At 40.4% G+C, this 24194-nt stretch overlaps 2 protein-coding genes across 2 annotated transcripts in view; one reads left to right on the top strand and one right to left on the bottom strand.

The window, feature by feature from the left end:
* LOC104594872 (protein ENHANCED DISEASE RESISTANCE 2-like) overlaps nucleotides 1–24194 on the top strand; it is a 49906-nt gene that overhangs the window by 8527 nt on the left and 17185 nt on the right. The window contains exons 6-11 of the mRNA XM_010255401.3: nucleotides 20–150; nucleotides 225–271; nucleotides 348–448; nucleotides 1216–1311; nucleotides 1405–1469; nucleotides 1564–1635. Coding sequence (XP_010253703.1) covers nucleotides 20–150; nucleotides 225–271; nucleotides 348–448; nucleotides 1216–1311; nucleotides 1405–1469; nucleotides 1564–1635 — 512 coding nt within the window. The remainder of the gene's footprint in view (nucleotides 1–19; nucleotides 151–224; nucleotides 272–347; nucleotides 449–1215; nucleotides 1312–1404; nucleotides 1470–1563; nucleotides 1636–24194) is intronic.
* LOC148801907 (uncharacterized) lies at nucleotides 485–17922 on the bottom strand. The gene is made up of 2 exons (XM_088897291.1): nucleotides 17241–17922; nucleotides 485–603 (listed from the first exon to the last, which is right to left on the bottom strand). The coding sequence occupies exon 1, from the start codon at nucleotides 17787–17789 to the stop codon at nucleotides 17355–17357; it is 435 nt and encodes a 144-aa protein (XP_088753417.1). The 5' UTR covers nucleotides 17790–17922; the 3' UTR covers nucleotides 485–603; nucleotides 17241–17354.

Genomic DNA, 24194 nt, shown 5'->3' with positions numbered 1-24194 from the left:
TAGTTCTTCCTTGTGACAGGTTAACTGGTTCCAAGAGGGTGAGCCGCATGAATTCCATAGACTGGACTCTTTGTTCATCCATGCAAACAGATCCAGTGGCATCTGATGTTGTTGCACCCTCTTCATGGACAATCTTTGGCTGTCAAAATGGCAAGCATTAATTATTTATTTGCCTTTTAATATAACTAAATGCAAGCATATTTACATTATGAGAACTTGTGCAGGGTTACGGTTATTTAAGGAGGCAAAAGATAAGGACTCCGACAAGAAGGTGGGTGGTATCTTACTTGATATGTGAATTCTGATTTTAGATATACTTCTGGTGCTGAATATGGTTCTATCCTCAGTACCGGGATGAGCATCCAGCAACAATGGCTGTGGGCATAGTTGATGGAACTTCAGAGGCCATTTTCCGGGCACTTATGTGTCTTGGTCCCTCAAGATCAGAGTAAGATGGATGGAGTTTATCTCTTATTTGACTTTAAATTTGTTATATTATGAAGAACTATGTAAAAGGGATTATATCATTTATATTATAGTGGAGCCTGCTTATCTTCCATACACTGCTTTACATGAACCTGGGCCATGCAGTCAATGAGCTACCTATTGCAAAAGAAAAAAAGAATATGACGATGAGAAACTAATAAAATTGCATGAGCTTCTTATCCTGAGACATTTGAATAACCAACAAATATGAGCTAGATTCCAATTGGGGGAAATATATAAATAAAGAAATAAATTGGAAGCAGATTTCCAGAGCCAGACTCTTAAGGTAATTCATGTGAACATATTTGAGGGCCACATGTAACAATATTGGATGACAGATTGATAAGCATGTACTGTGGTAGGGAGGTTACATCTTAAATGGTGTCTTGCAAGTGTTTTGGGAAAGTAATCTGTAAAAGCTAACACAAGCTTCCATGGAGAAGTATGAATCATACAGTTTGATAATGTCAAGAAATGACTAATAAAAAAATAATGTCAAGAAATGCAACACTATTATAAATTGTAATTCATAGAAACATGGTGCTTAAAAAAGTCGCAACGAGATTGAAATTAATAGGTTGTTCATAGGAACAACTGAGGGGAGAAAACAATATTATCTTTTAATAATCAAACACTTGCATCAATGTGCACCCATCATCGGTCTCTTTTACTCAAAAATGGAGTCTCCTTTATAAAGTTTATACTTAATTGTGTATCTTTCTTTGGTAGATGGGACTTTTGTGTTTACCAAGGTAGCGTGATTGAGCATCTTGATGGTCATACTGATATTATTCACAAAGAATTAACTGGTGATTGGTTACCTTGGTCAGTTCTGTAACCTCTTTTTTATTTCAGTTCTTAGAGAGAATTCTTTCATGGTTCCTGGTGTTTATATCACAGTTTGTTTGCACTTTGCAGGGGAGTGAGAAGGAGAGATTTACTATTGCGGCGTTATTGGAGAAGGGAGGAGGATGGAACATATGGTAACAATATCTAAACAAAATTTTTTAAAGGCCATCCAAGATCTTGAATCATTCCCATCAAATTCTAACTCCTTCCTATTCTTCTCTGATGCAGTAATTCTCTACCATTCAGTGTTTCACAAAAAGTGTCTACCTCAAAAAGGCTATGTTCGAGCCTGCCTTAAAAGTAATGTATGCTTGTATTTGGAAATAAATAATATCTTTCTTTTAGTCTTCCTGTGATTTTCTTATACTGTAAATATCTGGGATTAGAAGACCTCGTATAACAGTTTTAGAACAGAATCTACCAGAATTATGAGGTCAGTCAGATGAACACCATGTACAATCTCTAGTTCTATGATGCAATGCACTAATTGTGAATACCCATTTATTCTAAAAGCATGGTATTTTTATCTATCTTATGTTTTTTTTATCAGTGATTTTTATCCATCTTATGTTCTTTTTCCACTTTCCCCCAATTCTGTGACATGTAAGATATAACTGTCAAAGAGTGGCAAGAATTGAAACATAAGAAACATCTTGTCAGTTACCATCCTTGCTTCTATTATTCATAAGAAATGCATCAAGGATCATTGGTTAGGCATGGCAAGCCAGTTAAATGGGTGATCTGGGAAAGGTTTTCTGTAATTTTTTTCATGGGTAGAGATGATTGGTTTCTTAAAAATTGACCTCTGGATTAATTTCAGGGTTGGCTTTGTTAAAGCCCACCATGCAAGCTTGTAGTATCTACTAGGAAAAGGGAAAAGAAAGAAAAACATTAATACCCACTTACCCTAAATAGGGTCTTATGCATGAGGGCAAGAGAATGGACTGCACCTCCTTCCTTCCTCCTAAGAGAGGCAGACACTACTGCAGGGCAGGATGCTAGAAGGACAAGCCCCCTTCCAATATCTCTCTCTCTCTCTGAGCAATAAAATGATTCATCACCCAACTTTGGCACCACTCTAGGCATGGTGCACCCCAGGAAAAAGGCATACTAAAGACAAAGATTGACCTATCTTTTAGTGTTACTGAATTTAGGGTGATGCATCTTTTGCTTCCTAACATTTCTTGTATTTTATTTTCTTTTTCCCCACTTTATTGTCTTGCCATGTCCTATCCCAACAGCGAATCCCTATTAGGGAAGTCTAATTTAATTAAGAGGTTAGGTTCACTAGACTCAGGGACAAAGTGAAGCAACACCCACACCAAAACCTGACCAGTTGCCATCCTTAGGTGTGGTCCCTTCCCAACACTAGAGTAGAAAAGTGCTGAAATAAAAATCTGTAAAAGAAAAGAATATTTCTTGAAGAAGAAGAGAAGAAAGGAGAAAAGGAAGAGAAGTGATTTGAGAGAGAAAAGAGAGCAATAATGTTGGCCGCCCTCTTCACTATTATTTATAGTCTAAAATAATAAAGAATACAAAGACCAATATGCCCTTATAGGGCGGCTAACACATAAAACAGCATAAAACAATTAAAATAACTGCTCAAAAAGGACCCAACAAGAGTGTTGTGGTCCCCACTTCCTTTTAAACAATAAATAATCAAAAACTACCACTATAGACTACACAATTTATCTAAACCTCAACACTCCCCCTCAAGTTGGGAGTAAATGTCACATATTCCCAACTTGCATAGATTGTATTCAACCTTGTTCTTTGCAACCCCTTTGAGTGAAGACATCAACCAATTGTAGTTCGAAGGAGACATAAGGCAAGCAGACTTCTCTAGTTGTCACCCTTTATCTTATGAAGTGCTTATCAACCTCAATGTGTTTGGTCCTGTCATGCTAAATTGGATTGTGGGAAATATTGATTGCAGCTTGGTTGTTACAATATAGCATCATGAGCTCCTTAGCTTTTATTCCAATCTCACTCAGTAGAGATCTCACCCAAAGTAGTTCTGAAACACCATGAGCCATAGATTTATATTCAGCCTCTGCGCTTGATCTAGCCACAACTGATTGTTTTTACTCTTCCATCAAACCAAGTTTCCTCCCATAAAGGTGCATACCCTTGATGTAGATCTCCTGTTATCTAAGAAACCTGCCCAATCTGCATCTATGTAGGACCCCAACTTTAAATTTTCATGGTTTGAGAAAAGAATCCCTCTACCAGGATGCTTGTTTAGGTATGCAAGTATCCTCTCAATGGCTTCCCAGTGCTGAACCCGAGGAGCATGCATATACTGGCTCACAACACTAACAACATAAGAGATGTCTGGACGTGTCATACATAAATATAGTAGTCGGCCTACCATCCTCTAATATCTTTCCACATCCTTAACTAACTCACCATCCAAAGCATTAATTCTATGATTTCGGTCAATAGAAGTATTAACTGGTTTAGTTCCTAGCTTCCCAATCTCCTGTAGTAAGTCCTACACATACTTCCTCTGAGATATGAAAATCCCATACTTGGATCTTGCAACCTCAATCCCAGAAAGTATTTCAGTTCCCCTAGATCCTTGATCTCAAATTCTTGCTATAGTGACTTCTTGAGTGCATCAGTCTCCTTCAGATCATTTCTTATAACAACTATATCATCTACATATACAATCAATACTAACGAGAGTGCCTCTCTCCTTTTTACAAAGAGAGTATGGTCAAATTGAGTCTATGTACCCAAAACAGATAAGTGCTCCTCTAAACCTATCAAACCATGCCATAGGTGACTGTTTCAAACCATATAGTGATTTCTTCAGCCTACAAACTTTTCCCTTACCAACATTCTCATGAAATCTAGTTGGAATGTCCATATATACCTCCTCTTGCAGATCACCATTAAGGAAAGCATTTTTAACATCAAGCTAGAATAGAGGCCATGAATAGGTAGCTACTAGGGACAAGAGAATCCGAACTGAGCTCATCTTAGCAACTGGTGCAAAAGTCTCCAGGTAATCAATACCATAGGTTTGTGTATACCCTTTTGCAACCAACCTTGCCTTGTACTTCTCTATGCTTCCATCAGCCCTGTACTTCACAGTGAACACCCATTTGCATCCAATTGTCTCTTTATATGTAGGAAGATCAACTATTTCCCATGTTTGATTCTTAACCAAGGCTTCCATTTCTTCTTACATAACTAGTTTCCACTTAGGTTTGGAGAGAGCCTCACTGACATTCCTGGGTATAGACACAGAATCCAAGGAAGAAAGGAAAGCGCGGTGGGTGATAAGGCACTGTAGGAGAGATGGTGTGAAATGCAATGGGTTGTACACTTTCTCTTCCCTTTGCGGAGTGCAATGGGAAGATCAAGATCAGTGGGATCAACTGCCACAATAGTGTTAGGTATAGAAACATCATTATCAAGGGAAATAACAGGCTCAGGCTCAAGGGAAATACCTGGAATTGTATCAGCCGAACCTGGGATCTCAGATGGACCAACGGAGAGTGGTGCAGGTTCTTCTATTTGAGCATGTGTGGAGTCAACCCTCTTCTAGTGGCGCTGATAGACCTGTGAGGCCGGTCGTAGTGGATCAGGTAGTGGGACTATAGCTGCTGATGGTGGAATGGGTGGATCAGATGAAGGAATAAATGACACAGGAATCGGGACAAATTGTGAGTTCTCCTCCCCAAAACACTCCCCCTGAGGAGAACCACCCAAGAAAAAGAAAGTAGACTCAAAAAAGGTAACATCCATTGTGACAAACCTGCTCCCCAACACTGGATCATAATAACAATACCCCTTTGGTTTTGAGCATACCCAAGGAAAACACATTTCTTGGCCTTAGGATCCAATTTCTTGCGATGAGGACCAAGAATGTAAACAAAGGAGACACACCCAAAGACTCTCAAAGGTATATGAAATATCTCCCCATCTGGAAAAAGCAAGCTGAAAGGTGCCTTAAACCCCAAAGTGTGTGAATAGGGGTGTCAATTGGACTAGATTTGGTCTAATCCGGTCCAATCCAATATTGGTCCATTTACAAATGGACTGGACCAAATCCGGTCCAAACCCCATACAAACTGGATTCAATCCAATCCAATTGAAATGCAAATGGACCAGATTGGACCCAATCCGGTCCAAATTAAATGTTTTTCTCATAAAACATTTTCCCTAGAAAATATTTTGGTTGCAACTAAAATAATGAAGGGAAACAAAATGTTTTCCTCAGAAAATAATACTCAATAAGGAATAAATTATTTCCTTAATTTCTTAGAAAATAAACAAAATGGTTTCCATATTAAGAGTTTGTTTCACCACCTTGGTGGACTTCACCAAACAAAAGATTGGGTCATACAGTGCTACAAGCTGATACCATCAAATGCCTGATGCAATAAAAGCTGATATGTCATAACAGATGCATCATCAGGCTTCAAAATGACAATTTTATTTGAAGCTAAAGGACTATCACCTCTCTTCAATGGGTTTCTACCTTGAGATTTCTTCCTCCAAAAGAATCTATGCATGTTCAGTTTCTGAATCTGTTTGTGAATGACAAGCTCTTCACATTGCCTTGACATGCCAGTTTCTTCCTTCTGACAGCTTCGCTTCTTCTAATGATTCAACTGGTCCAACTTTCTCTGCCTGAACATCTTGTATCTGATAGAAGTTTTCCAGTAAAACGACCTTGGTTGAATTGAAAAATACTAATCAAACCCCACATACAGCCAGATTGGTCCTTTTCACGTCGAGCAGGGCATCTCTGTGATCTCTTTGCCATAGTGAATGAAAATTACTCAACTCCACTACCTGAAGACTGAAGTTAAGCCAAACCAACCTTTCTAACCTGAGTACATCAAACCTAATGAAGAGAAAACAGGGATACACAATTAAGAAGATGAGTGGTTTGTATTGAAAGAAAATATATTTTTCCAACATTAAAAAAATTCCAATATACATGATGTTGTTATTTGTTAAAGCATTGCTAAAGCATAAATACAATAAAAGGAACAAATACAGAAAATAACATCCTACATAACCACAAACTTAAAAACAGTTACAGATTCCAAACAAAATATCAAATAATATGATTATGGGAGCTTGCTAATAATCCAGAGAAACTGAAGTTATCTATAGTTAATACATCAAATTCAAGAATGGCTCTCTATCTTTGCTGAATAAGAACAAAGTCCAGAATAAAATCAGAGAAGATAAGAAATTGGTGCATTTTAGACACTGCTGACTGATTTAGACAAAAAGGAACCAAAAAAGTATGAAAGGTAAATAAGATATGCATGTCATCTGAGAACTCTCTCCCCCCAATTTGTGTACACTCACATACTTTATTGGCTAGCTTCCACTTTCCAGTAGCCATTGTTCCTTGAAAGTGACCAAACACAGTTTTTGTTTCTGAGATGACAATTCTGAATGATAAAAACTTCTGTGTATCTAAGAACTTTTCCATCCATATCAGTCTCACAGAACAGTGACCAAACACAGTTTTTCCCCATTCCAGGCTAAAATCTCAAGCTTCTGCTACAGAAGATCCTCCCATGCTCCCAAAGCACCAAAGTACAAGCATTTCTTTCCAGAATTAATAAAAAAGAAAGCCCAATTCAGTCTTCTACACATTCAGAATCTCCGAACTCCAATTTCCCTCCACATCTCTCTCCTTTTCCGCCTCCATCATTTTTTCTCAAATTCAGAACCTCTTCCACTACAAACTAAAAAAGAATAGAAACCCCAGAACCAAAACTAGCTTTTTGATATTAAAAAAAATCTTTTCGTGCCGGTTCACCAACCCAAAAAAAGAAACCCAGGACAAAGACTAACTGATTTATAACTTTCTTTATGGGTTAGTTCAGGTAGCCACCATTAAAGACTGTAGAAAGTGGATGATGCATCTGTTATGACAGTAACTGAAGAGTGAATCAGAAGCTGAGAAGATTGTAGAGGCCTCTGATGTTGGTTCTCAAGAGAAGATCTCAGAAATGGTTGAAAAAACTGAAACTAGTTTACAACATGGAGAAATCAGAAGTGTGAAGCTTGATGAAAACTCCAATGCTGTGCAACCAATTCTCACCATTGAACCTATGGATGCAGAAAAGGAGGATGTCATTGTGGAAAACCTGGTTGCAGTTGAAGTTGAAGAAACGACAAGGTTTTCTGATAGAGTATCTGAGTCCAATGATCAAGGTATTGAGGTAATTGCTGAACCTCAAAGCACAACTGATACTAGCCCACAGTGTGAAGTCAGAAGAGTGGAGCCTAATGAAAACCCCAACCCTGTACCTTGGCTACAGTTTAAAGAAGCCAACAATGTCAAGTCAGATGAGAACTCCAATCCATTGCCTCCACTACATCATGAGGAAGCCTTATTGGGCTGTTCAACCTGGACTGGATTGGACTGGTCCAATCCACTGTCTGATTGGACTGTTCAACCTGGACCGGATTGGACTAGTCCAATCCACTGTCTTATTGGACTATTCAACATGTTCAACTTGGACCAGATTGGACTGGTCCAATCCACTGTCTTATTGGACTGTCCAACTTGTTCAAATTGGTTTTAATTCAGATTGTGTCCAACCCAAACATGGTCCATTGGCAACCCCAATCTTATCTTCTGTCAATATACTAGACATTGGTTCAACCCAACCCAGTCCAATATAAACCATTATAAATGGACTAGCTCCAGTCCAATTCAAATTTTATAAGCAAATATTTTATAAAAAAAATATTATAAGAAAAAATACCTGTGAAGCAAAAACGTCCAAACTAGATGCATGGCATATGCTCCAATATCCTAAAACAAGTCATTTGCTTAGTCAAATTAGATAAATACAAATATTTTGCAAATCAAATAAGCTAATTATAGACCATTTGCCATAACTTACATGTTCGGTTAGTGTCAGTTGTAGAAGCCACACATATAGGAGAGGTAGCAGCAGCTTCAAGATCCAATTCTAAAGCATAATAATGCACAACCAAAAACACATATTAGAAACAAAACATATAAATAAACAGAAACATATAGGAGAGAGAATAACTGCTTCAAGATCCAATTTTTAACTTGCTTTTTGTAGTTGGAGCTTCTAACCAATCTTGCCAACAAACTAGAGCCTCCACCATTTCTGGAAGTACTGAAGTACGATATTTATCCACTTTTTTTTTTTTGATAAATGAGTGAAATTTTATTAAACCAGCAAATAAGAATTACATGCAACCCGTGGAAAGGCACGAGATGCGATCTTTCCTTTAAAACTAATTACAGAATTACAAGTACAAAAGAAATTACATTGAGGCCCAAAATAAAGGATCCCGGGAAACCCCTTGTTTTGCAAGTGAATCAGCCAATGAGTTTGCTGATCTGCCTACCCACTGAACTCTGATTGTCATATTCCTTGTTAACCATTTAACCTTTTTGAGAAGATCTCTAAAACCCCAAATCACAGTGTCTGGATCCTTCAGCCAACCCACTATCACCTGGGAATCCCCTTCAATAATCAGATGCTCTATGCCTAGCTGATTTGCAAGCTGGATTCCTTGCAGAAGCCAGTAATTCGGCCCTTAAAGAGTCTCCCACACCCGCTGGACCTGAGTACAAAGATATCACGTTACTATCTTTGTTTCTCCGCAGTCCTCCTATGCCTGAAGGTCCTGGATTTCCTCGGCTACTTTCATCAAAGTTCAGCTTGATAAACTCCTCCCCTGGTGGCATCCATTCAACCCCATCTTTGTCCTTCCTGGTAGAAGTATTAGCCACTGCTAACCAGCTTCTCCATAGGTCATCAAAAGAGTATGCATCAAAGATCTTTAGAGTTTTCAGCCACTGAATTGCCCGTGTCAAAATACATTCTTTAATTTCCAAGAAGCTCCTTTCTTTTTCACAAAAGATTTTGGTGTTCCTTTCTTCCCAAACTGTCCACAACAGAGCTGCTCTTATGCACTTCCACATAATTCTCCCTCTCTTTGTGTGCCATTCAAAAATAGATAGACTAAACAACAAACTAGTATCAGATGGCAGGTTCCACCTACACTCAAACAACATAAGAATCCAATTCCATAAAGCGTAGCAAAGGAGCAAGAGATCAGTAAGTGGTAACAGTCCTCATTTAGAGATTTACAAAGAGCACACCAATTAGGGAATAAGCACCAATTTGGTCTTCTCTTTTGTAGGTTTTCAAAGGTGTTAATCTTACCATAATAAACTTCCCAACAAAAAAAAAAAAACAATCTTTGGGGGAATGGGCCTAGTCCAAAATTCTTTAACTGGGAAATTTTGAGGTGCAGAAGTGGAATAAAGGGACTTGAAGAAAGAGGAGCAAGTGAACAAACATTTCGGGTTAGGGTTCCTAATTCTTGTGTCAGGTTTGAGGGGATCTAAACAAATAGACTTAAGTTAAGACAATAAATCTGAAACACAAGCACTTTCATCATCACATAACCCTTTACGAAAACCAAAATCCCAGTTTAGGGCCACAGAAGAATCTAAGTAGGAAATAAAACTGGAAAGTGGAAACCGACTCTTCCTTATAAAGGGAAAGAGAGTAAAGAGAGGGAAAAAGGTCTTTAAGAGTTTGGTTGTCCACCCAAATGTCTTCCCAAAAAAGAACGTTGTGTCCAAAATTAACATCATACTTGACCAGATTGAGAAAATGGGGTAGAAAAGAATTCCGTGAATGGCTTTCTAGGGTGTTGCAAGAGTCGCCCGTCGAGATACCCCAGCATCCCAACTATTTTGCAAATAGCCATGAATACTATTCACCACCTTGTGCCATAACCTTTCTCTCTCTAACGGCCATCTCCAAAGCCACTTCCCTAGTAAAGCTTCATTCTTAAGAACTAGATTTCCCAATCCTAATCCCCGCTCTTCCTTACTCCTACTGACTATCTCCTACCTAATCAAGTGATCCTTCTTCTCTTCCCCTGGCTCCCACAAGAAATCCCTCATCACCTTTACTAGCTTCTTAGCTTCCCTTGAGGGTATCTTGAATACAGAAAGAAAGTAAACCGGAAGACTAGCAAGTGTCGCCCTAATCAAGGTCACTCTACCCCCTATCGAAATGTAACTTTTTTTCCAAGTAGCCAGTCTCTTTTCAAACTTTCCCACAATTGGATACCAGAACCAACTTTCTTTTGGGTTAGCTCCTAACAGAAGGCCCAAGTAGGTTAAAGGCCAATCAAATATGGAACACTCTAGAGAACCTGCTATAGCCTCTACCTCCTGATCTTCCAAATTGATTCCCACCACACAACTTTTGTCAAAATTAACCGATAGGTTTGAAGCAGACTTAAAGAATTTAATAAGATCTTTAGGTTCCTCACTCTCCCTAAATCTCCCCCTTCACAAAAGATGATGATATCATCATTAAACTGAAGATGAGTCACTATGACATTATTCCTGCCTATCCTCCAACCTCTCATTCTACTGTGCGCATCTGCCACAAGTGTGAACAAAAAGGGGGAAGGAGGATCTCCTTGCCTGAGCCCTCTACATGCTGGGAAGAAGTCCTTGACCCCTCCATTAACTAGAACTGAAAATTGGCAAGATGTTATGCATCCGCTCACCCACCTACACCATGTATCCCCAAATCCACATTTCCTTAGCACTTCTAATAGAAAATCCCAATCCACTGAGTCATAGGCCTTCTCAATGCCCAGCTTACAAATAAAACCTTGATTGTCGGATCTCCTCATTTCCTCCACACATTCATTTGCTATAAGGATCCGATCTACAATTTGCCTATCTTGGACAAAAGCACCTTGGGTTTAAGTAATGAGAGACAGAAGGACCTTTTTAATCCTTAAAGAAAGCACTTTTACCACAATCTTATAGATGTTGGTCACCAAACTAATCGGCCTGAAATCTTTAGGGTGTTTGGCATCTGATCTCTTTGGGATGAGAGCTAAGAACGTGGCATTAACTCCTCAACTAATCGCATGGTTGTTTTCAAATTCCCTAAACACCTCAAACAGATCTTCTTTAATAATGTCCCAACACTCTTGATAGAAAACCATGGTAAAGCCATCTGGTCCAAGAGCCTTTGACCTATCCATAGAGAAGACTCTTGTCCAGAACTGAAGTGAAGAAAAGATAGAGGAGAGAAAGAGAGAAGAGAGGAGAGAGATTTGAGAGCATCAAAAAGTTGTTGGCGGCGCCAGCTTTTTAATATTTATATTAGGGCAACTGAACATAACATAAAGACAAAGGGAATTACAATAATACCCCTGCGACACTAATAGAAATAAAAAACATAAGAAAAAACACTCTTTAACCAGTCTTTTAACACTCCCCCTCAAGTTGGGACATAGATGTCAATCATGCCCAACTTGTCACATAAATCATTGTGCCGCAAATGATGTAGCCCTTTTGTGAAGATGTCTGCAAGTTGATCTTCGGACCTGACATAGGGAGTGCACACTTTCCCTTTGACAACCTTCTCTCTGATAAAATGCTTGTCTACTTCAATGTGCTTGGTTCTATCATGTAGTACTAGGTTTGCAGCAATATTTATGGCTGCCTTGTTGTCGCAATATAAAGTCATAGTTCCATCAACTGTAAATCCCAATTCACTCAATAATGTTTTAACCACATTATTTCAGCCACTCCATGAGACATTGCTCTATATTCAGCTTCAGCACTAGATCTAGCCACCACATTTTGCTTTTTGCTTCTCCAAGTCACTAGGTTTCCTCCCACAAAGGTACAATGGCCACTGGTAGACTTCCTATCATCTAGTGATCCTGCCCAATCTGCATCAGTATATACTTTAACCTTCAGATGTCCATGCTTCTGGAATAACAAACTTGCACCTGGGAATTTCTTAAGGTATCTGAGAATTCTTTCAGCTGCTTCAAGATGGGAGGTCTTAGGGGCATGCATGAATTGACTAAGAACACCCATAGCATAAGCAATGTCTGGTCGAGTCATGGAGAGATATAACAGTCTTCCTACAAGCCTATGAAATTGCTTCACACCTTTGATAGATTCACTTGGGAAATCACTTAATTTGTGATTAGGATCAATAGGGGAATCAACTGGTTTCACCCCCAACTTTCCTATATCCTGTAACAGATCTAGGACATACTTTCTTTGAGAAATGAAGATACCCTTTTGTGAGTGGGCAACTTCAATTCCAAGAAAGTATTTCAGAGGACCTAGATCTTTCACCTTAAACTGAGTAGCAAGAAATCCCTTCAATCTTTGAATTTCATCTTTCCAATCACCAGTGACAACTATATCATCAACATACACTATTAGGGCTGCAATTTTTCCTTCCTCTCTTTTCACAAACAATGTATGGTCAGATTGGCATTGCTTGTAGCCCTTTTGTTGCACAACTACTTGGAATCTGCTGAACCAGGCTCTTGGTGACTGTATTAGGCCATATAAAAACTTTTTTTAATCTGCAAACCTTTTGTTCATTACCTTGAGCCTGGAAACCAGGAGGTTGTACCATGTACACTTCTTCTAGATCACCATTTAGAAATGCATTCTTGATGTCCAATTGGTGATATAGCTTCTTGATACTCCATAGCTCTTGAACTTGATTGGCCTTTATGACGACGATAGAAAACACGGAAGGGAGGAGGATCATGTAGAGGAGGGAGATGAATCTGAGGTAGAGGAGGGTTCTGAACCTGTTTGTCCTCATGCCTACACTCCCTCTGAGGAGAAACAGGAAAGAAAGGTTCACTCTCAAAAAAGGTGACATCCATGGAAACATGACATTTCCGAAAAACGAGATCAAAGCACCGGTACCCCTTCTGATTTGAAGGGTATCCCAAGAATATGCAAGGAATAGCACGAGGATCTAATTTCCCACGAGTGGGTGACAGGTTTTGAACGAAGCAACGGCAACCAAAAACACGGAGAGGAATAGACAAAAGATGAGCCTTGGGAAACAAAAGCTGATGTGGGGCTTTGTACTCTAACCGCTGAGAGGGCATACGGTTAATGAGATAGGCAGCACAAAGGATAGCTTCAAGCCAAAAGCATTTGGGGACGTTCATATGAATCAATAGTCCCCGAGCTACTTCAAGAAAATGTCGGTTCTTTCTTTCAGCAACACCATTTTGTTGTGGTGTTCGAGCACAGGAGCTACGGTGGAGAGATCCATGTGAAGCAAAGAACTTCGTAAGGTCATTATGTAAGTATTCTTTGGCATTATCAGACTGGAAGATCTGGATTTCGGTTTGAAATTGGGTGAAAATCATTCTTTGGAAGTCTTGGATAATTTTTGGTACTTCGTCCCTAGTTCTCATGGGGTATACCCATGTATACCGGGAATAATCATCAATAAAGGTAATGAAATACTTGTAGCCGCTTTTAGATGGTAGAGTGACTGGGTCCCAAACATCAGAGTGAACAATATGGAAAGGAAATTCAGATTTAGTATTCTTCGAAGAAAAATTAGTTCTACAATGTTTACTCAATTGACAAGTTTGACATATCAACTCTGACACTGCCACTGACTTAAACAGCTCTGGAAACACAATCTTTAAGGAATCAAAGGATAAATGACCAAGACGATTGTGACATAAATAGGCTTGATTCTTACTAGATTGACTCTTAGTCTCAGTGGCTCCAAGGCCAGTCTTATTCTCCAGCAAGTAGACACCATCCACCATACGCCCTCTACCAATCACCTTCCCCGAGTCCAAATCCTGGATTACACAATGAGAAGGGAAGAAGGTTACTGAACAATTTAAAGAATTGGTTATACTAATAACATAAAACAAATTAATAGGGAATTGAGGAACATGTAAAACATCAGAGAGTGTAGGGCAAAAGGGAAGAGAAACAGTCCCTTGACCAGCTATGGTAGAGAATGAACCATCAGCCAGCCTGACTTTGTCTCTTCCAGAGAGAAGATGATAGGTCTGAAAGTAGGTAGACTTATCGGTCATATGTTTTGATGCTCCAGAATCAATTATCCAAGGAGAGTTAGAGGAATGAGAGCTGTGGCAGAATTACCTGATGTAGACGCATATGAAGTTGATGGAGGAGGGCATCCATTTGGCGAATTGCCCTACCATAAAGCTCTAAATGATCACGGAAGGAATTAACGATATCCTCCCTAGGGTCAGAACCAGTTGTGTATGTCTGAACTGTAGTAGTAGCAGGCTGGGTCTCCTGAGTGGCCATGGTTGCTGCAATGAATTTTCTTGGATCTTGCTGGCTTAGCGTCTTATGCAGGTCTGAACCTTGTTTCTTGCTCAATTCCTGACATTTTGGTTTCCCATAAGGGTCCCAACATATGTCACCATTCATGATAGGTAGTCTAGATCACACTAGAAGAGGTTGAACAATCGAACTTATTTCCCTTTCACACACGGTGTTAATTTTGGGGGAAAAAAATTGCACCTGGAATAATAAAAGAGCCAGGCAGCCACCTTCTAGGTCAACTATAGTACTACAGTCACCACGTCACAAAGCTGCTGTCGGTTATGACACCACTGCACTCCTTTCTCTTCTTTTAGAACTCAGTTCTTCAACAAAACCAGCTGCTGTTACCGAACTTACAGGTCATCACTAGCCTACCATAAATCTTGTATGGCTGTTGTAGCAGTATGTACAGGTCCTCTCTTGACCTACAAATCAAGTGTGGCTGCTGTTGCAGCTTATATAGGTCATCCCCTGACCTACAAGTTCACCAGAAGGCTGCTGTTGCAGCATATAAAGGTCATCACCAACCTACAGTTTGTTACAGGGATCAGCCAATCCCACAAAAAAGGAAAGAGGAGGGACTGTTTGCCTCACATTGACAGACTGAACCTATTACAGGTTCTGTTCTGGCACACGACCAGAAAAAAAAAAAGAAAAAGAGAAAGGGAGAGAGAATACTTCAGTCCGATCTGAATCTGGATCTAGATCTGGCGAAGGGAGAAGACAGAAAAAGGTTTGCTCGATCTCTTCTTTCAGATCTAACAGTCCTGCTCTGATACCATCTTGTCCAGAACTGAAGTGAAGAAAAGATAGAGGAGAGAAAGAGAGAAGAGAGGTGAGAGATTTGAGAGCATCAAAAAGTTGCTGGCGCTGCCAACTTTTTAATATTTATATTAGGGCGACTGAACATAACATAAAGACAAGGGGAATTACAATAATACCCCTGCAACACTAATAGAAATAAAAAACATAAGAAAAAACACTCTTTAACCAGTATTTTAACAAAGACATCTTGTCTTATCTCTTCCTCTTCAAAGTCTCTTTCCAACCAAGCTGCCTCACCGACTGATAGACCTGGCCAATCTAGATCTTCCACTCTCACCCTTCTCTCCAGCGACCTACTCAAAATGGATTTGAAGTGAGCTACAAAGCAATTGGCTATCTCCTCTTGTGACTCAATTTCTACTCCTTCAACCTCAATCTTGGTCACAAAATTTTTTCTCCTTCTCCCATTGGCCATAGCATGAAAGAACTTGGTATTCCCATCCCCTTCTTTGATCCATTGATGCCTAGCTTTTTGCCTCCAAGATATCTCTTCCCTCAATAGGACCTCTTCCAAATCCTTCTTCAACTTCCATCTCAATTCTCTTTCTTGTGAACTCATGGTCCTTTGATGTTCCTTTAAATCTAAATGCTCGATTTGGGCTGTCAATCTGGTTTTTAACTCTTCCAATCTCCCAAATTCATCTCTGTTCCAATCTCTTATTTTGGATCTCAGACTTTTTAATTTCTTGTGGAATCTAACCCCTTTCCACTTAACTCCCCTAATCTCTTCTCTCCACCACTCCTTCACTTTATGCACAAAGTCTGAGTGTGTCAACCACATGTTCTCGAACCTAAAGGGTTTAGGTCCAATCCCAAAAGTCTCTTGGCCTAACTCTATAGGGCAATGATCCGAGGTAACTCTAGGCAGAGCTCTAGCCACCAAACCCCTCCAGTGTGCTTCCCAACTTTCATTGAAGAGGAATCTATCCAGTTTTGAACAAGATGGATTCTCCTGGAAATTGGACCAAGTGAAGCTAGCATGTAGCATAGGGAACTCCTTCAAAGTACAATTGTTGATAAATTCATTGAATCTCCTCATGCTAGTTGTTATAGGTTGTTGGGGATTATTTGACTCATTGAGAAACCTTATTACATTGAAATCTCCACCCAAGCACCAAGGGCCTTCCCAAAGTCCTTGAATTCCATAGAGTTCTTCCCATAGTTCATTCTGCTCTCTATAATTATTCGGCCCATACACATTGGTTAATACCCAAATGAAATGATCCTTCATCATCCTGAACTTTAGTGATACAGAAAAATTACCTATCATCTCCTCTAATGGTTCTACTACATCCTCTCTCCAAAGAGTAATTATCTCCCCAAAGGCTCCCCAAGAGGGAGTTGAGCACCAACTCACACCCCTTGCTTTCCACACACTTCTAATCCATTTTCTGTCTAGTTCAGCTAGTTTGGTTTCTTGTATCAATACAATGTCAGGCCTTTCCTTCTTTAACAGATCTTTTATCACCCTCCTTTTTCTTGCACTTCCTAGACCCCTCACATTCCAGCTAATGATCTTCATCAACTCGATTGTAGAAAGATACCCTCCACACCTTCCATTGTCCTTCACTTTAGAGCCTTCCTCCTCTCCCCTCTTCCACTAAATTCTAAGTCCCCTTCTATGTCTGAAATTAATCTTTCCACCTCGGACCTTTTTTTTTTCTTTTTGCTTTTGATAATTGTTTCTTTTCCTAACATCACTGATTTACCCCGTCCTTTCTTCTCACAACAGTTACTCTCTAAGCCTCCACCTGTCTTTTTTCTAACAAAGAAACTTCTTCCTCTGTTTCTAACCTCACCCTTTCAACTTCTATTCCTTCACCTCTGGCTGTTCTCTCCAGCTGTGATGCCAAGGTACCTATTTCAGGCACAAAACCCCAATTAGTAACAAAACCTGAATGGACAAACATACCTGGCCTGATAGGAGGGGAAAAGTCAACAGGTTGTGTTGGAATATCAGTGATAGAATTCTGATCAGAACTCCTTCCCTCTGTTTGATTTGGTTGTTGGGGTAAATTTGGTTCAATCAAGCCTTATCAGTCCCTACATTTGGGGGAGGCTTTGGTACAGTTTCTTTTCTGGGTGTTTTCTTGTAAACCTTCAAAGAAGAATCCTGCCTCTCCAAGCCGAAACTCTTTACTTGCCTGTTTTCTGGAAAGGATTTGTTTGCAAGAATCTGTGTACCCTGATCATCCTTTAAAGCTGCTGCTAAGTTCCCTTCATCCTTGTGTGGCAGATCAGTTGTTGAAGTCTCTAAGTTGTCAGCCTTGTCCTCCACCTTATTTCGCTTCTCCCCTTTTCCACCACCTTCCAATACACATATTTCTTCCTCTGGGAATAGAATAGCAGTGTTTAAGCTTTCATCTTCCCACAAGTCCTTCGAATCCTTCAAATTTACACTTCCTATACTGATTGTGTCGTCTGTGTCTGAACCAAAGTCACTTTCATCTTCAGAAGACATCTCTGTATCCAGGTTTTCTGGGTCCCGCCTTCAAACTGATCTTGGATTGCGACGATCTTTGGAAGGTCGCGACAGGTTTTTCAAAGGAACCCACTGAAGCAAACTTGTTCTCTGGTTCGACTTCTTTGAAGCCTTAGAGGAGCTCAAAGAGGACGATGCTAGATGAATAAACTTGTCTAGCATCAGTCCATCCTCAGTCACGTGAGGTTTTAAAGAGCCACCCCTTTCAGCTTGACCTAACGGCTCAACCTTCTTATAAACCGGTTCAAAGTCCTCGGCCCTACTGGTTTCTCCTTTTGGAAATGACAGTTGTAACTTGTTTGAATTGTTGGCTCCAGAAACTAACACCTGGGCAAAAGATCTTTTTGCTGTCAGTCCCTTGTCTTGTAGCCCACGTATTTGACCTTCCTTACTGCCCCTATCTTTTGAATAGTCACAGTTTTGCTTGCCTATTTTAGTGAAACTTCCCATCTTCTTTTGAACCTAGATGTGAATCAGTCCTCTAATATCAGGTTTAAAAACAGTGATTAACAGTACAAATCAGATCTGAATGATAGTGCAAGAGCTTCAGAGCTGTGTATGTCGAAGAGAAGAGGTAAGAGAGGAAAAAGTCGAATAAGTCTTCCTTCTCCTCTAACCCTATTTTTTATTAATCTCTAAAACAAATTGATGATGACAAGTATACCCTTAAGTGGGCGGCCAGCTTGGCAGTTACATAAAGAAAATAAAAATAAGAACAAATAACAGGCCCATTAAGTGAGGCCCATCAACATAAAATAAAAGATAAAATAAAGGATATCACATAAGAGGCCGTTAGGGCCCATTCGGCCCAGTCTCTTTACACTCCCCCTCAAGCTGAGCATAGATGTCAATCATGCCCAGCTTGCTTATATAGTGTGTCAATTTCCCCCTGGGAACTCCCTTGGTCAAGATATCAGCTAGTTGCTCTTCTAATGTGATAAATGGTAAACAAACTTCTCCTGAAGAGACTCTTTCCCTTATGAAATGCCTATCAACCTCAATGTGCTTAGTTCTGTCATGCTGAACCGGATTATGTGCAATGTTGATAGCAGCTTGGTTATCACAATAGAGCATCATTGGTTGCTCGTAGTCCACCCCCAATTCCTCTAGAAGGGATCGTAGCCATAGTAATTCTAACACACCATGAGCCATTGCCCTGTATTCTGCTTAAGCTGAGGATCTAGCAACTACTGATTGTTTCTTACTCCTCCAAGACACAATATTCCCAGCAACCATAGCACAATAACTAGAGGTGGACCTTTTGTCATCAATACATCCTGCCCAATCTGCATTAGTAAAGGCTTCCAGCTTCATGTGACCATGCTTAGCAAATAGAATACCTTTCCTGGAGTACCTTTCAAGTAGCACAGAACCCTTTCTGCAGCAGCTAGATGAGTATCTTTGGGAGAATGCATAAACTGACTGAGAACACTTACTGCATAGGAAATATCTGGCCGAGTCATGCAAAGGTATAACAACTTCCCAAGCAGTCTCTGAAACACTCCCCTATCAGACAAAAGTGCACCATTTGTGGCAGAAAGCTTATGATTAGGATCAATGGAAGTGGAGATGGATTTAGCTCCAAGTTTACCAGTGTCAACAAGAAGATCAAGGACATATTTGCGCTGAGATATGAATATACCATCCTTAGATCGAGCAACTTCAATGCCCGAGAAATACCGAAGATCTCCCAAATCTTTAATTTCAAATTCAGAGTGGAGAAATGCTTTTAGTTTACTGGCCTCTTCAATGTCATTACCCGTGACCACAATATCATCAACATAAACAATCAAGAAGGTCACCAGAGAGTCATTTATCTTCAAGAACAGTGTATGATCGGATTGTGTTTGAATGTAGCCAAAGGAGACAAGAGCAGCCCGAAATCTCTCAAACCAAGCCCGGGGAGATTGTTTGAGACCATAAAGGGATTTGTGTAGTTTACACACCTTGCCTTTCATTTCTTTCCCATACACTCTTGGAGGTAGAGACATATAGACCTCTTCATGTAGATCTCCATTCAAGAAAGCATTTTTAACATCAAACTGATGTAGGGGCCAGTCAAAGGTAGCTGCTAGAGAAAGCAAGACCCTAACTGAAGTCATCTTAGCTACAGAAGCAAAGGTCTCAAGATAGTCAATGCCATACATTTGGGTGTAACCCTTGGCAACCAACCTAGCCTTATACTTCTCAACCGAGCCATCAGAGTGATATTTAATGGTAAGCACCCATTTACACCCCACTGGTTCCTTCCCTTCCGGCAAGTCCACAACATCCCAGGTATGGTTCTTATGTAATGCTTCAAGTTCAGTCATCATAGCATCCCTCCATTCAGGTTGAGACAATGCTTCTGGTACAGACCTGGGTATCACAGGTGAAGAGACAGAAACAAGAAAGGAGTAGTAGGAAGGAGAGAGAAGGTTGTAAGATAAATGTTTGGAGATGCAATGGGTTGTACACTTCCGCTTGCCCTTGCGAAGAGGAATAGGAAGGTCAAGATCAGGGACGGTCGAAGGTGGGTTGATAGAGGGCTGACCTGTTTCCTCAGGAACTGTGGGAGTGGCCAGATGCTCTTCTGAAGGAGTGGAAACAACCTGCATATGTCTGAATCTCCGCCTTTGGTAACACCTCTGGAGAGTCGGAGCAAAAGCAAGAGGAGGATCAGGGGTGGGTCCAGTGGAAGAGGTGGACACCCCATGATCAGACTCACAAGGGATGGGAAGAGGAATAGCTGGAGACATAGCAAAGGGTTCATCAGATTTCTCCCCCTCAGGAGGAACACTAAAGAAAGGAGTCAACTCTGCAAAGGTGACATCCCGAGATACAAAGCGGGTGCCACGAACTGGATCAAAACAACAATAACCCTTTTGTGTAGAGGCATATCCCAGAAACACACACTTATGAGCTTTAGGTTCAAATTTATGCCTTTGGTGACTATGAATATGCACATAACAAGTACTCCCAAATACACGGAGAGGGAGAGAAAAGAGATCCTCATCCGGGAAGAGAAGACTGAAGGGGGTTTTAAAGCCAAGGACCCTGGAGGGCATACGGTTGATTAGGTAGGTAGTAGTATGAACAACATCTCCCCAAAACCTTACAGGAACATGGGATGCAAATAAAAGGGATCTGGCAACCTCAACCACATGTCTGTGCTTTCTTTCCGCCACCCCGTTTTGTTGTGGAGTGTAGGAACAAGAGCTATGATGAATAACCCCAAAAGTTTCAAGATAGGTGGAGAGGGTTTTCTCAAAATACTCCTTAGCATTGTCAGAGCGGAATATTTTGATACGGGTATTAAACTGGGTGAGGATGAGTTCATGAAAATTTTTCACAATGATTGGTACTTCATCCCGGGATTTCATGAGATAAACCCAAGTATAACGAGAATAATCATCAATAAAAAGGATAAAATACATGTAGCCCCCCATGGTTGGCATGTGATATGGCCCCCACACATTAGAGTGAACAATATGGAAAGGAGAAAGAGATCTTTTATTACTGATTGAATAGGAATGTCTACAATGCTTTGCTAGCTCACATGACTCACAATGAAGACTAGATAAAGACACTCCTTTAAACATATCTAGGAACAGATGACTTAAAGCAGAAAAAAACAAATGACCAAACCGAAAATGACATAACAAAATTTTGTTAACAGACTCTGACACAACTGACTCTAAAGCAACTCCATGAGGTGATCCCAAGGCTTGATCTGGTGTGTCCAGCAGGTATATTCCGTTCGCCTCATGGCCACTCCCAATCGTCCTCTGAGACTGCAGGTCCTGAAAAACACAATGAGTGGGAAAGAAGGTTATGCTACAGTTCATGGACTTTGTTATACTACTAACAGATAAAAGGTTTGTGTTAAGCTTAGGAATATGGAGAACAGAAGATAAGAACAGGGTGTCAGAGGTCTTTATATCTCCTTTACCAGAGACGGGGGCAAGTGACCCATCGGCCAGGGATATTTTCTCTTTCCCAGAGAGGAGATGGTATGAACAAAAAAGGTTAGATAGGCTGGTCATATGGTCTGATGCACCGGAATCTATAATCCAAGGGAGTTTATGATTACCTGGAACTGAAGCATGATTTGCTGAGGCATATGTACCTGAGTGAGCAAAAGCCGATGAAGATGATGTACTGTTGGAAGGGTGAGTTGAAGAAACCGTAGCTTCCGGGTGATTTAGGAGCCTCCCATACTTCTCAAAATCTAGCTTCATTGTAGCCAATTGCTCAATAGTTGATTTTTCTTCACTTTTCTTACTTCCCCCCTCAGGCACTGTAGCAGCATTAGCAGTCTTGGATTTTCCCACCTGATTGCCCTTCTTAGGGTTATTATTGTTCTTAAACCTATTGGAAGAAGTTCAAGATGAAGCTTCCAGCAGGTGTCCTTTGTATGTCGTGGTTTCTTGCAATATTCACACAACTGCTCTCTTTTCTCAGTAGGGTCCTTCGGTTTCATTCCCGCATGTGCAAAATGTTCTGTAGATGGACTCTGCAACTGCACCTGCCGCCTACTCTCCTCACTACTTATCATAGCATATGCCTGTGAAAGAGTAACCTCATCCCTGGCCAAAATGTTCTGTCTGATAATATCAAACTCAAGGTTGAGTCCAGTGAAACTCAAACACCCTATTTCTCTCCACTAGCTTTCTATACATTTCAGCATCCTTTTTACTCTCCCATACCATTGTTTCCATAACATCAATTTCCTGCCATAGGGACTTTAGTATGGAGTAGTAGATTGCCACACTCTTCTCCCCCTGTCTCAGGTTCTTCACATCACTTTTCAATTTGTATGCTCTGGCTACATTCAGTTTCTGTGAATAAGTCTCAGTTACACTGTCCCATATCTCCTTAGTCGAAGACATCCAGAGGTAGTGCTGGCTTATATGAGGTTGCATAGAGTTGACTAACCATCCTATAACAGTATAGTTCTCTTGCATCCATCTTTCAAATTCAGGGTCTGTCTCTTCGGGTTTCACCTTGCTGCCTGTGAGATACCCGAGTTTTCCTCTACTACAAACATAGATTTTTATAGACTGTGCCCAAGCAAGATAGTTCGTCCCATCTAGCTTAATTGTGGTAACACCCGTCAAAACAGAATCTACTGGAGCAGGTCCAAAAGTTGGCACCTGCTTGAACTCACTTCCATATGTCTCCATTAATCAAACGAAAATCAAAGAACAGAAAATTTTGACTATGTGAACTTACTTGAAGTCAAACCAGAATTTGGGTGCTTGAAAAGCTAGGGTTTTGCTCCGTCCAACAGATGGGCGGGAGAGAGAAGACACTGCCGCACCTACCAGAGTAACCCAAACTCTTCCAAACCTGAACCACCCTCCTTTAGCAGTCACAAGACACCTTCCAAGCACAGAGCGCCACAACCAAACTTCACCTTTCCTGGTAACTCGAAAATCTCTAGTCGGCTAGGGTTTCGGGCAGCAGCATGACAACATCACTTCTTGGCGAAATCTGGCCAGAACTGAACTCTCCAAACCCTTCTACCAACTAGGCAAGTGATTCTCTATACTATAGAGAACCTATCTCTCCATACACTCTCTTGATTTTAGAGTGTACAGGAACAAAGAAAAAAGAAAGAGGAACTGAACCTGCTCTGATACCATGATGTGAATCAGTCCTCTAATATCAGGTTTAAAAACAGTGATTAACAGTACAAATCAGATCTGAATGATAGTGCAAGAGCTGTGTATGTCGAAGAGAAGAGGTAAGAGAGGAAGAAGTCGAATAAGTCTTTCTTCTCCTCTAACCCTATTTTTTATTAATCTCTAAAACAAATTGATGATGACAAGTATACCCTTAAGTGGGCGGCCAGCTTGGCAGTTACATAAAGAAAATAAAAATAAGAACAAATAACTGGCCCATTAAGTGAGGCCCATCAACATAAAATAAAAGATAAGATAAAGGATATCACATAAGAGGCTGTTAGGGTCCATTCGGCCCAGTCTCTTTACAAACCTCCAGTCCTAGACAGCTGTACAGGGCCTGTTCTTCCACCCGTACATCTTCTTCCTGTCTGGCCTCTAACCACAGAGAAGCTTCAATGGAGGAAGCTAACCAAACCTGTAAAAACAGTCCTTCAACCTGAAGAGTAATCTTCCTAGGTATCTCTTCTGCTTTAACTCCATTTAATAGTAGAGCAGCAGATCTTAAATCTCCCCAGAACTCCCCCACCAAACGAGCTCGACATAACAAAGCAATGGAGAGAGGGAAGAGAGAAAGGGAGAAGAGGTGAGAGAGATTGGAGAGCAACAACATAATTGGCAGGACCAGTTCTCATTAATATATATAGGGCGATAAAAATAAAAGATAAAAAGACATCTGTGCCCTTGCGGCACATACTAAATTAAATATTAACTATTC

This window comes from Nelumbo nucifera, chromosome 2 (genome assembly GCF_055504915.1).
Source record: "Nelumbo nucifera cultivar China Antique chromosome 2, China Antique-T2T, whole genome shotgun sequence".
In the NCBI taxonomy this organism is placed as follows: domain Eukaryota; kingdom Viridiplantae; phylum Streptophyta; class Magnoliopsida; order Proteales; family Nelumbonaceae; genus Nelumbo; species Nelumbo nucifera.
Note: the sequence above shows the minus strand (reverse complement) of the source record. Positions and strands in the feature narration are given on the sequence as shown.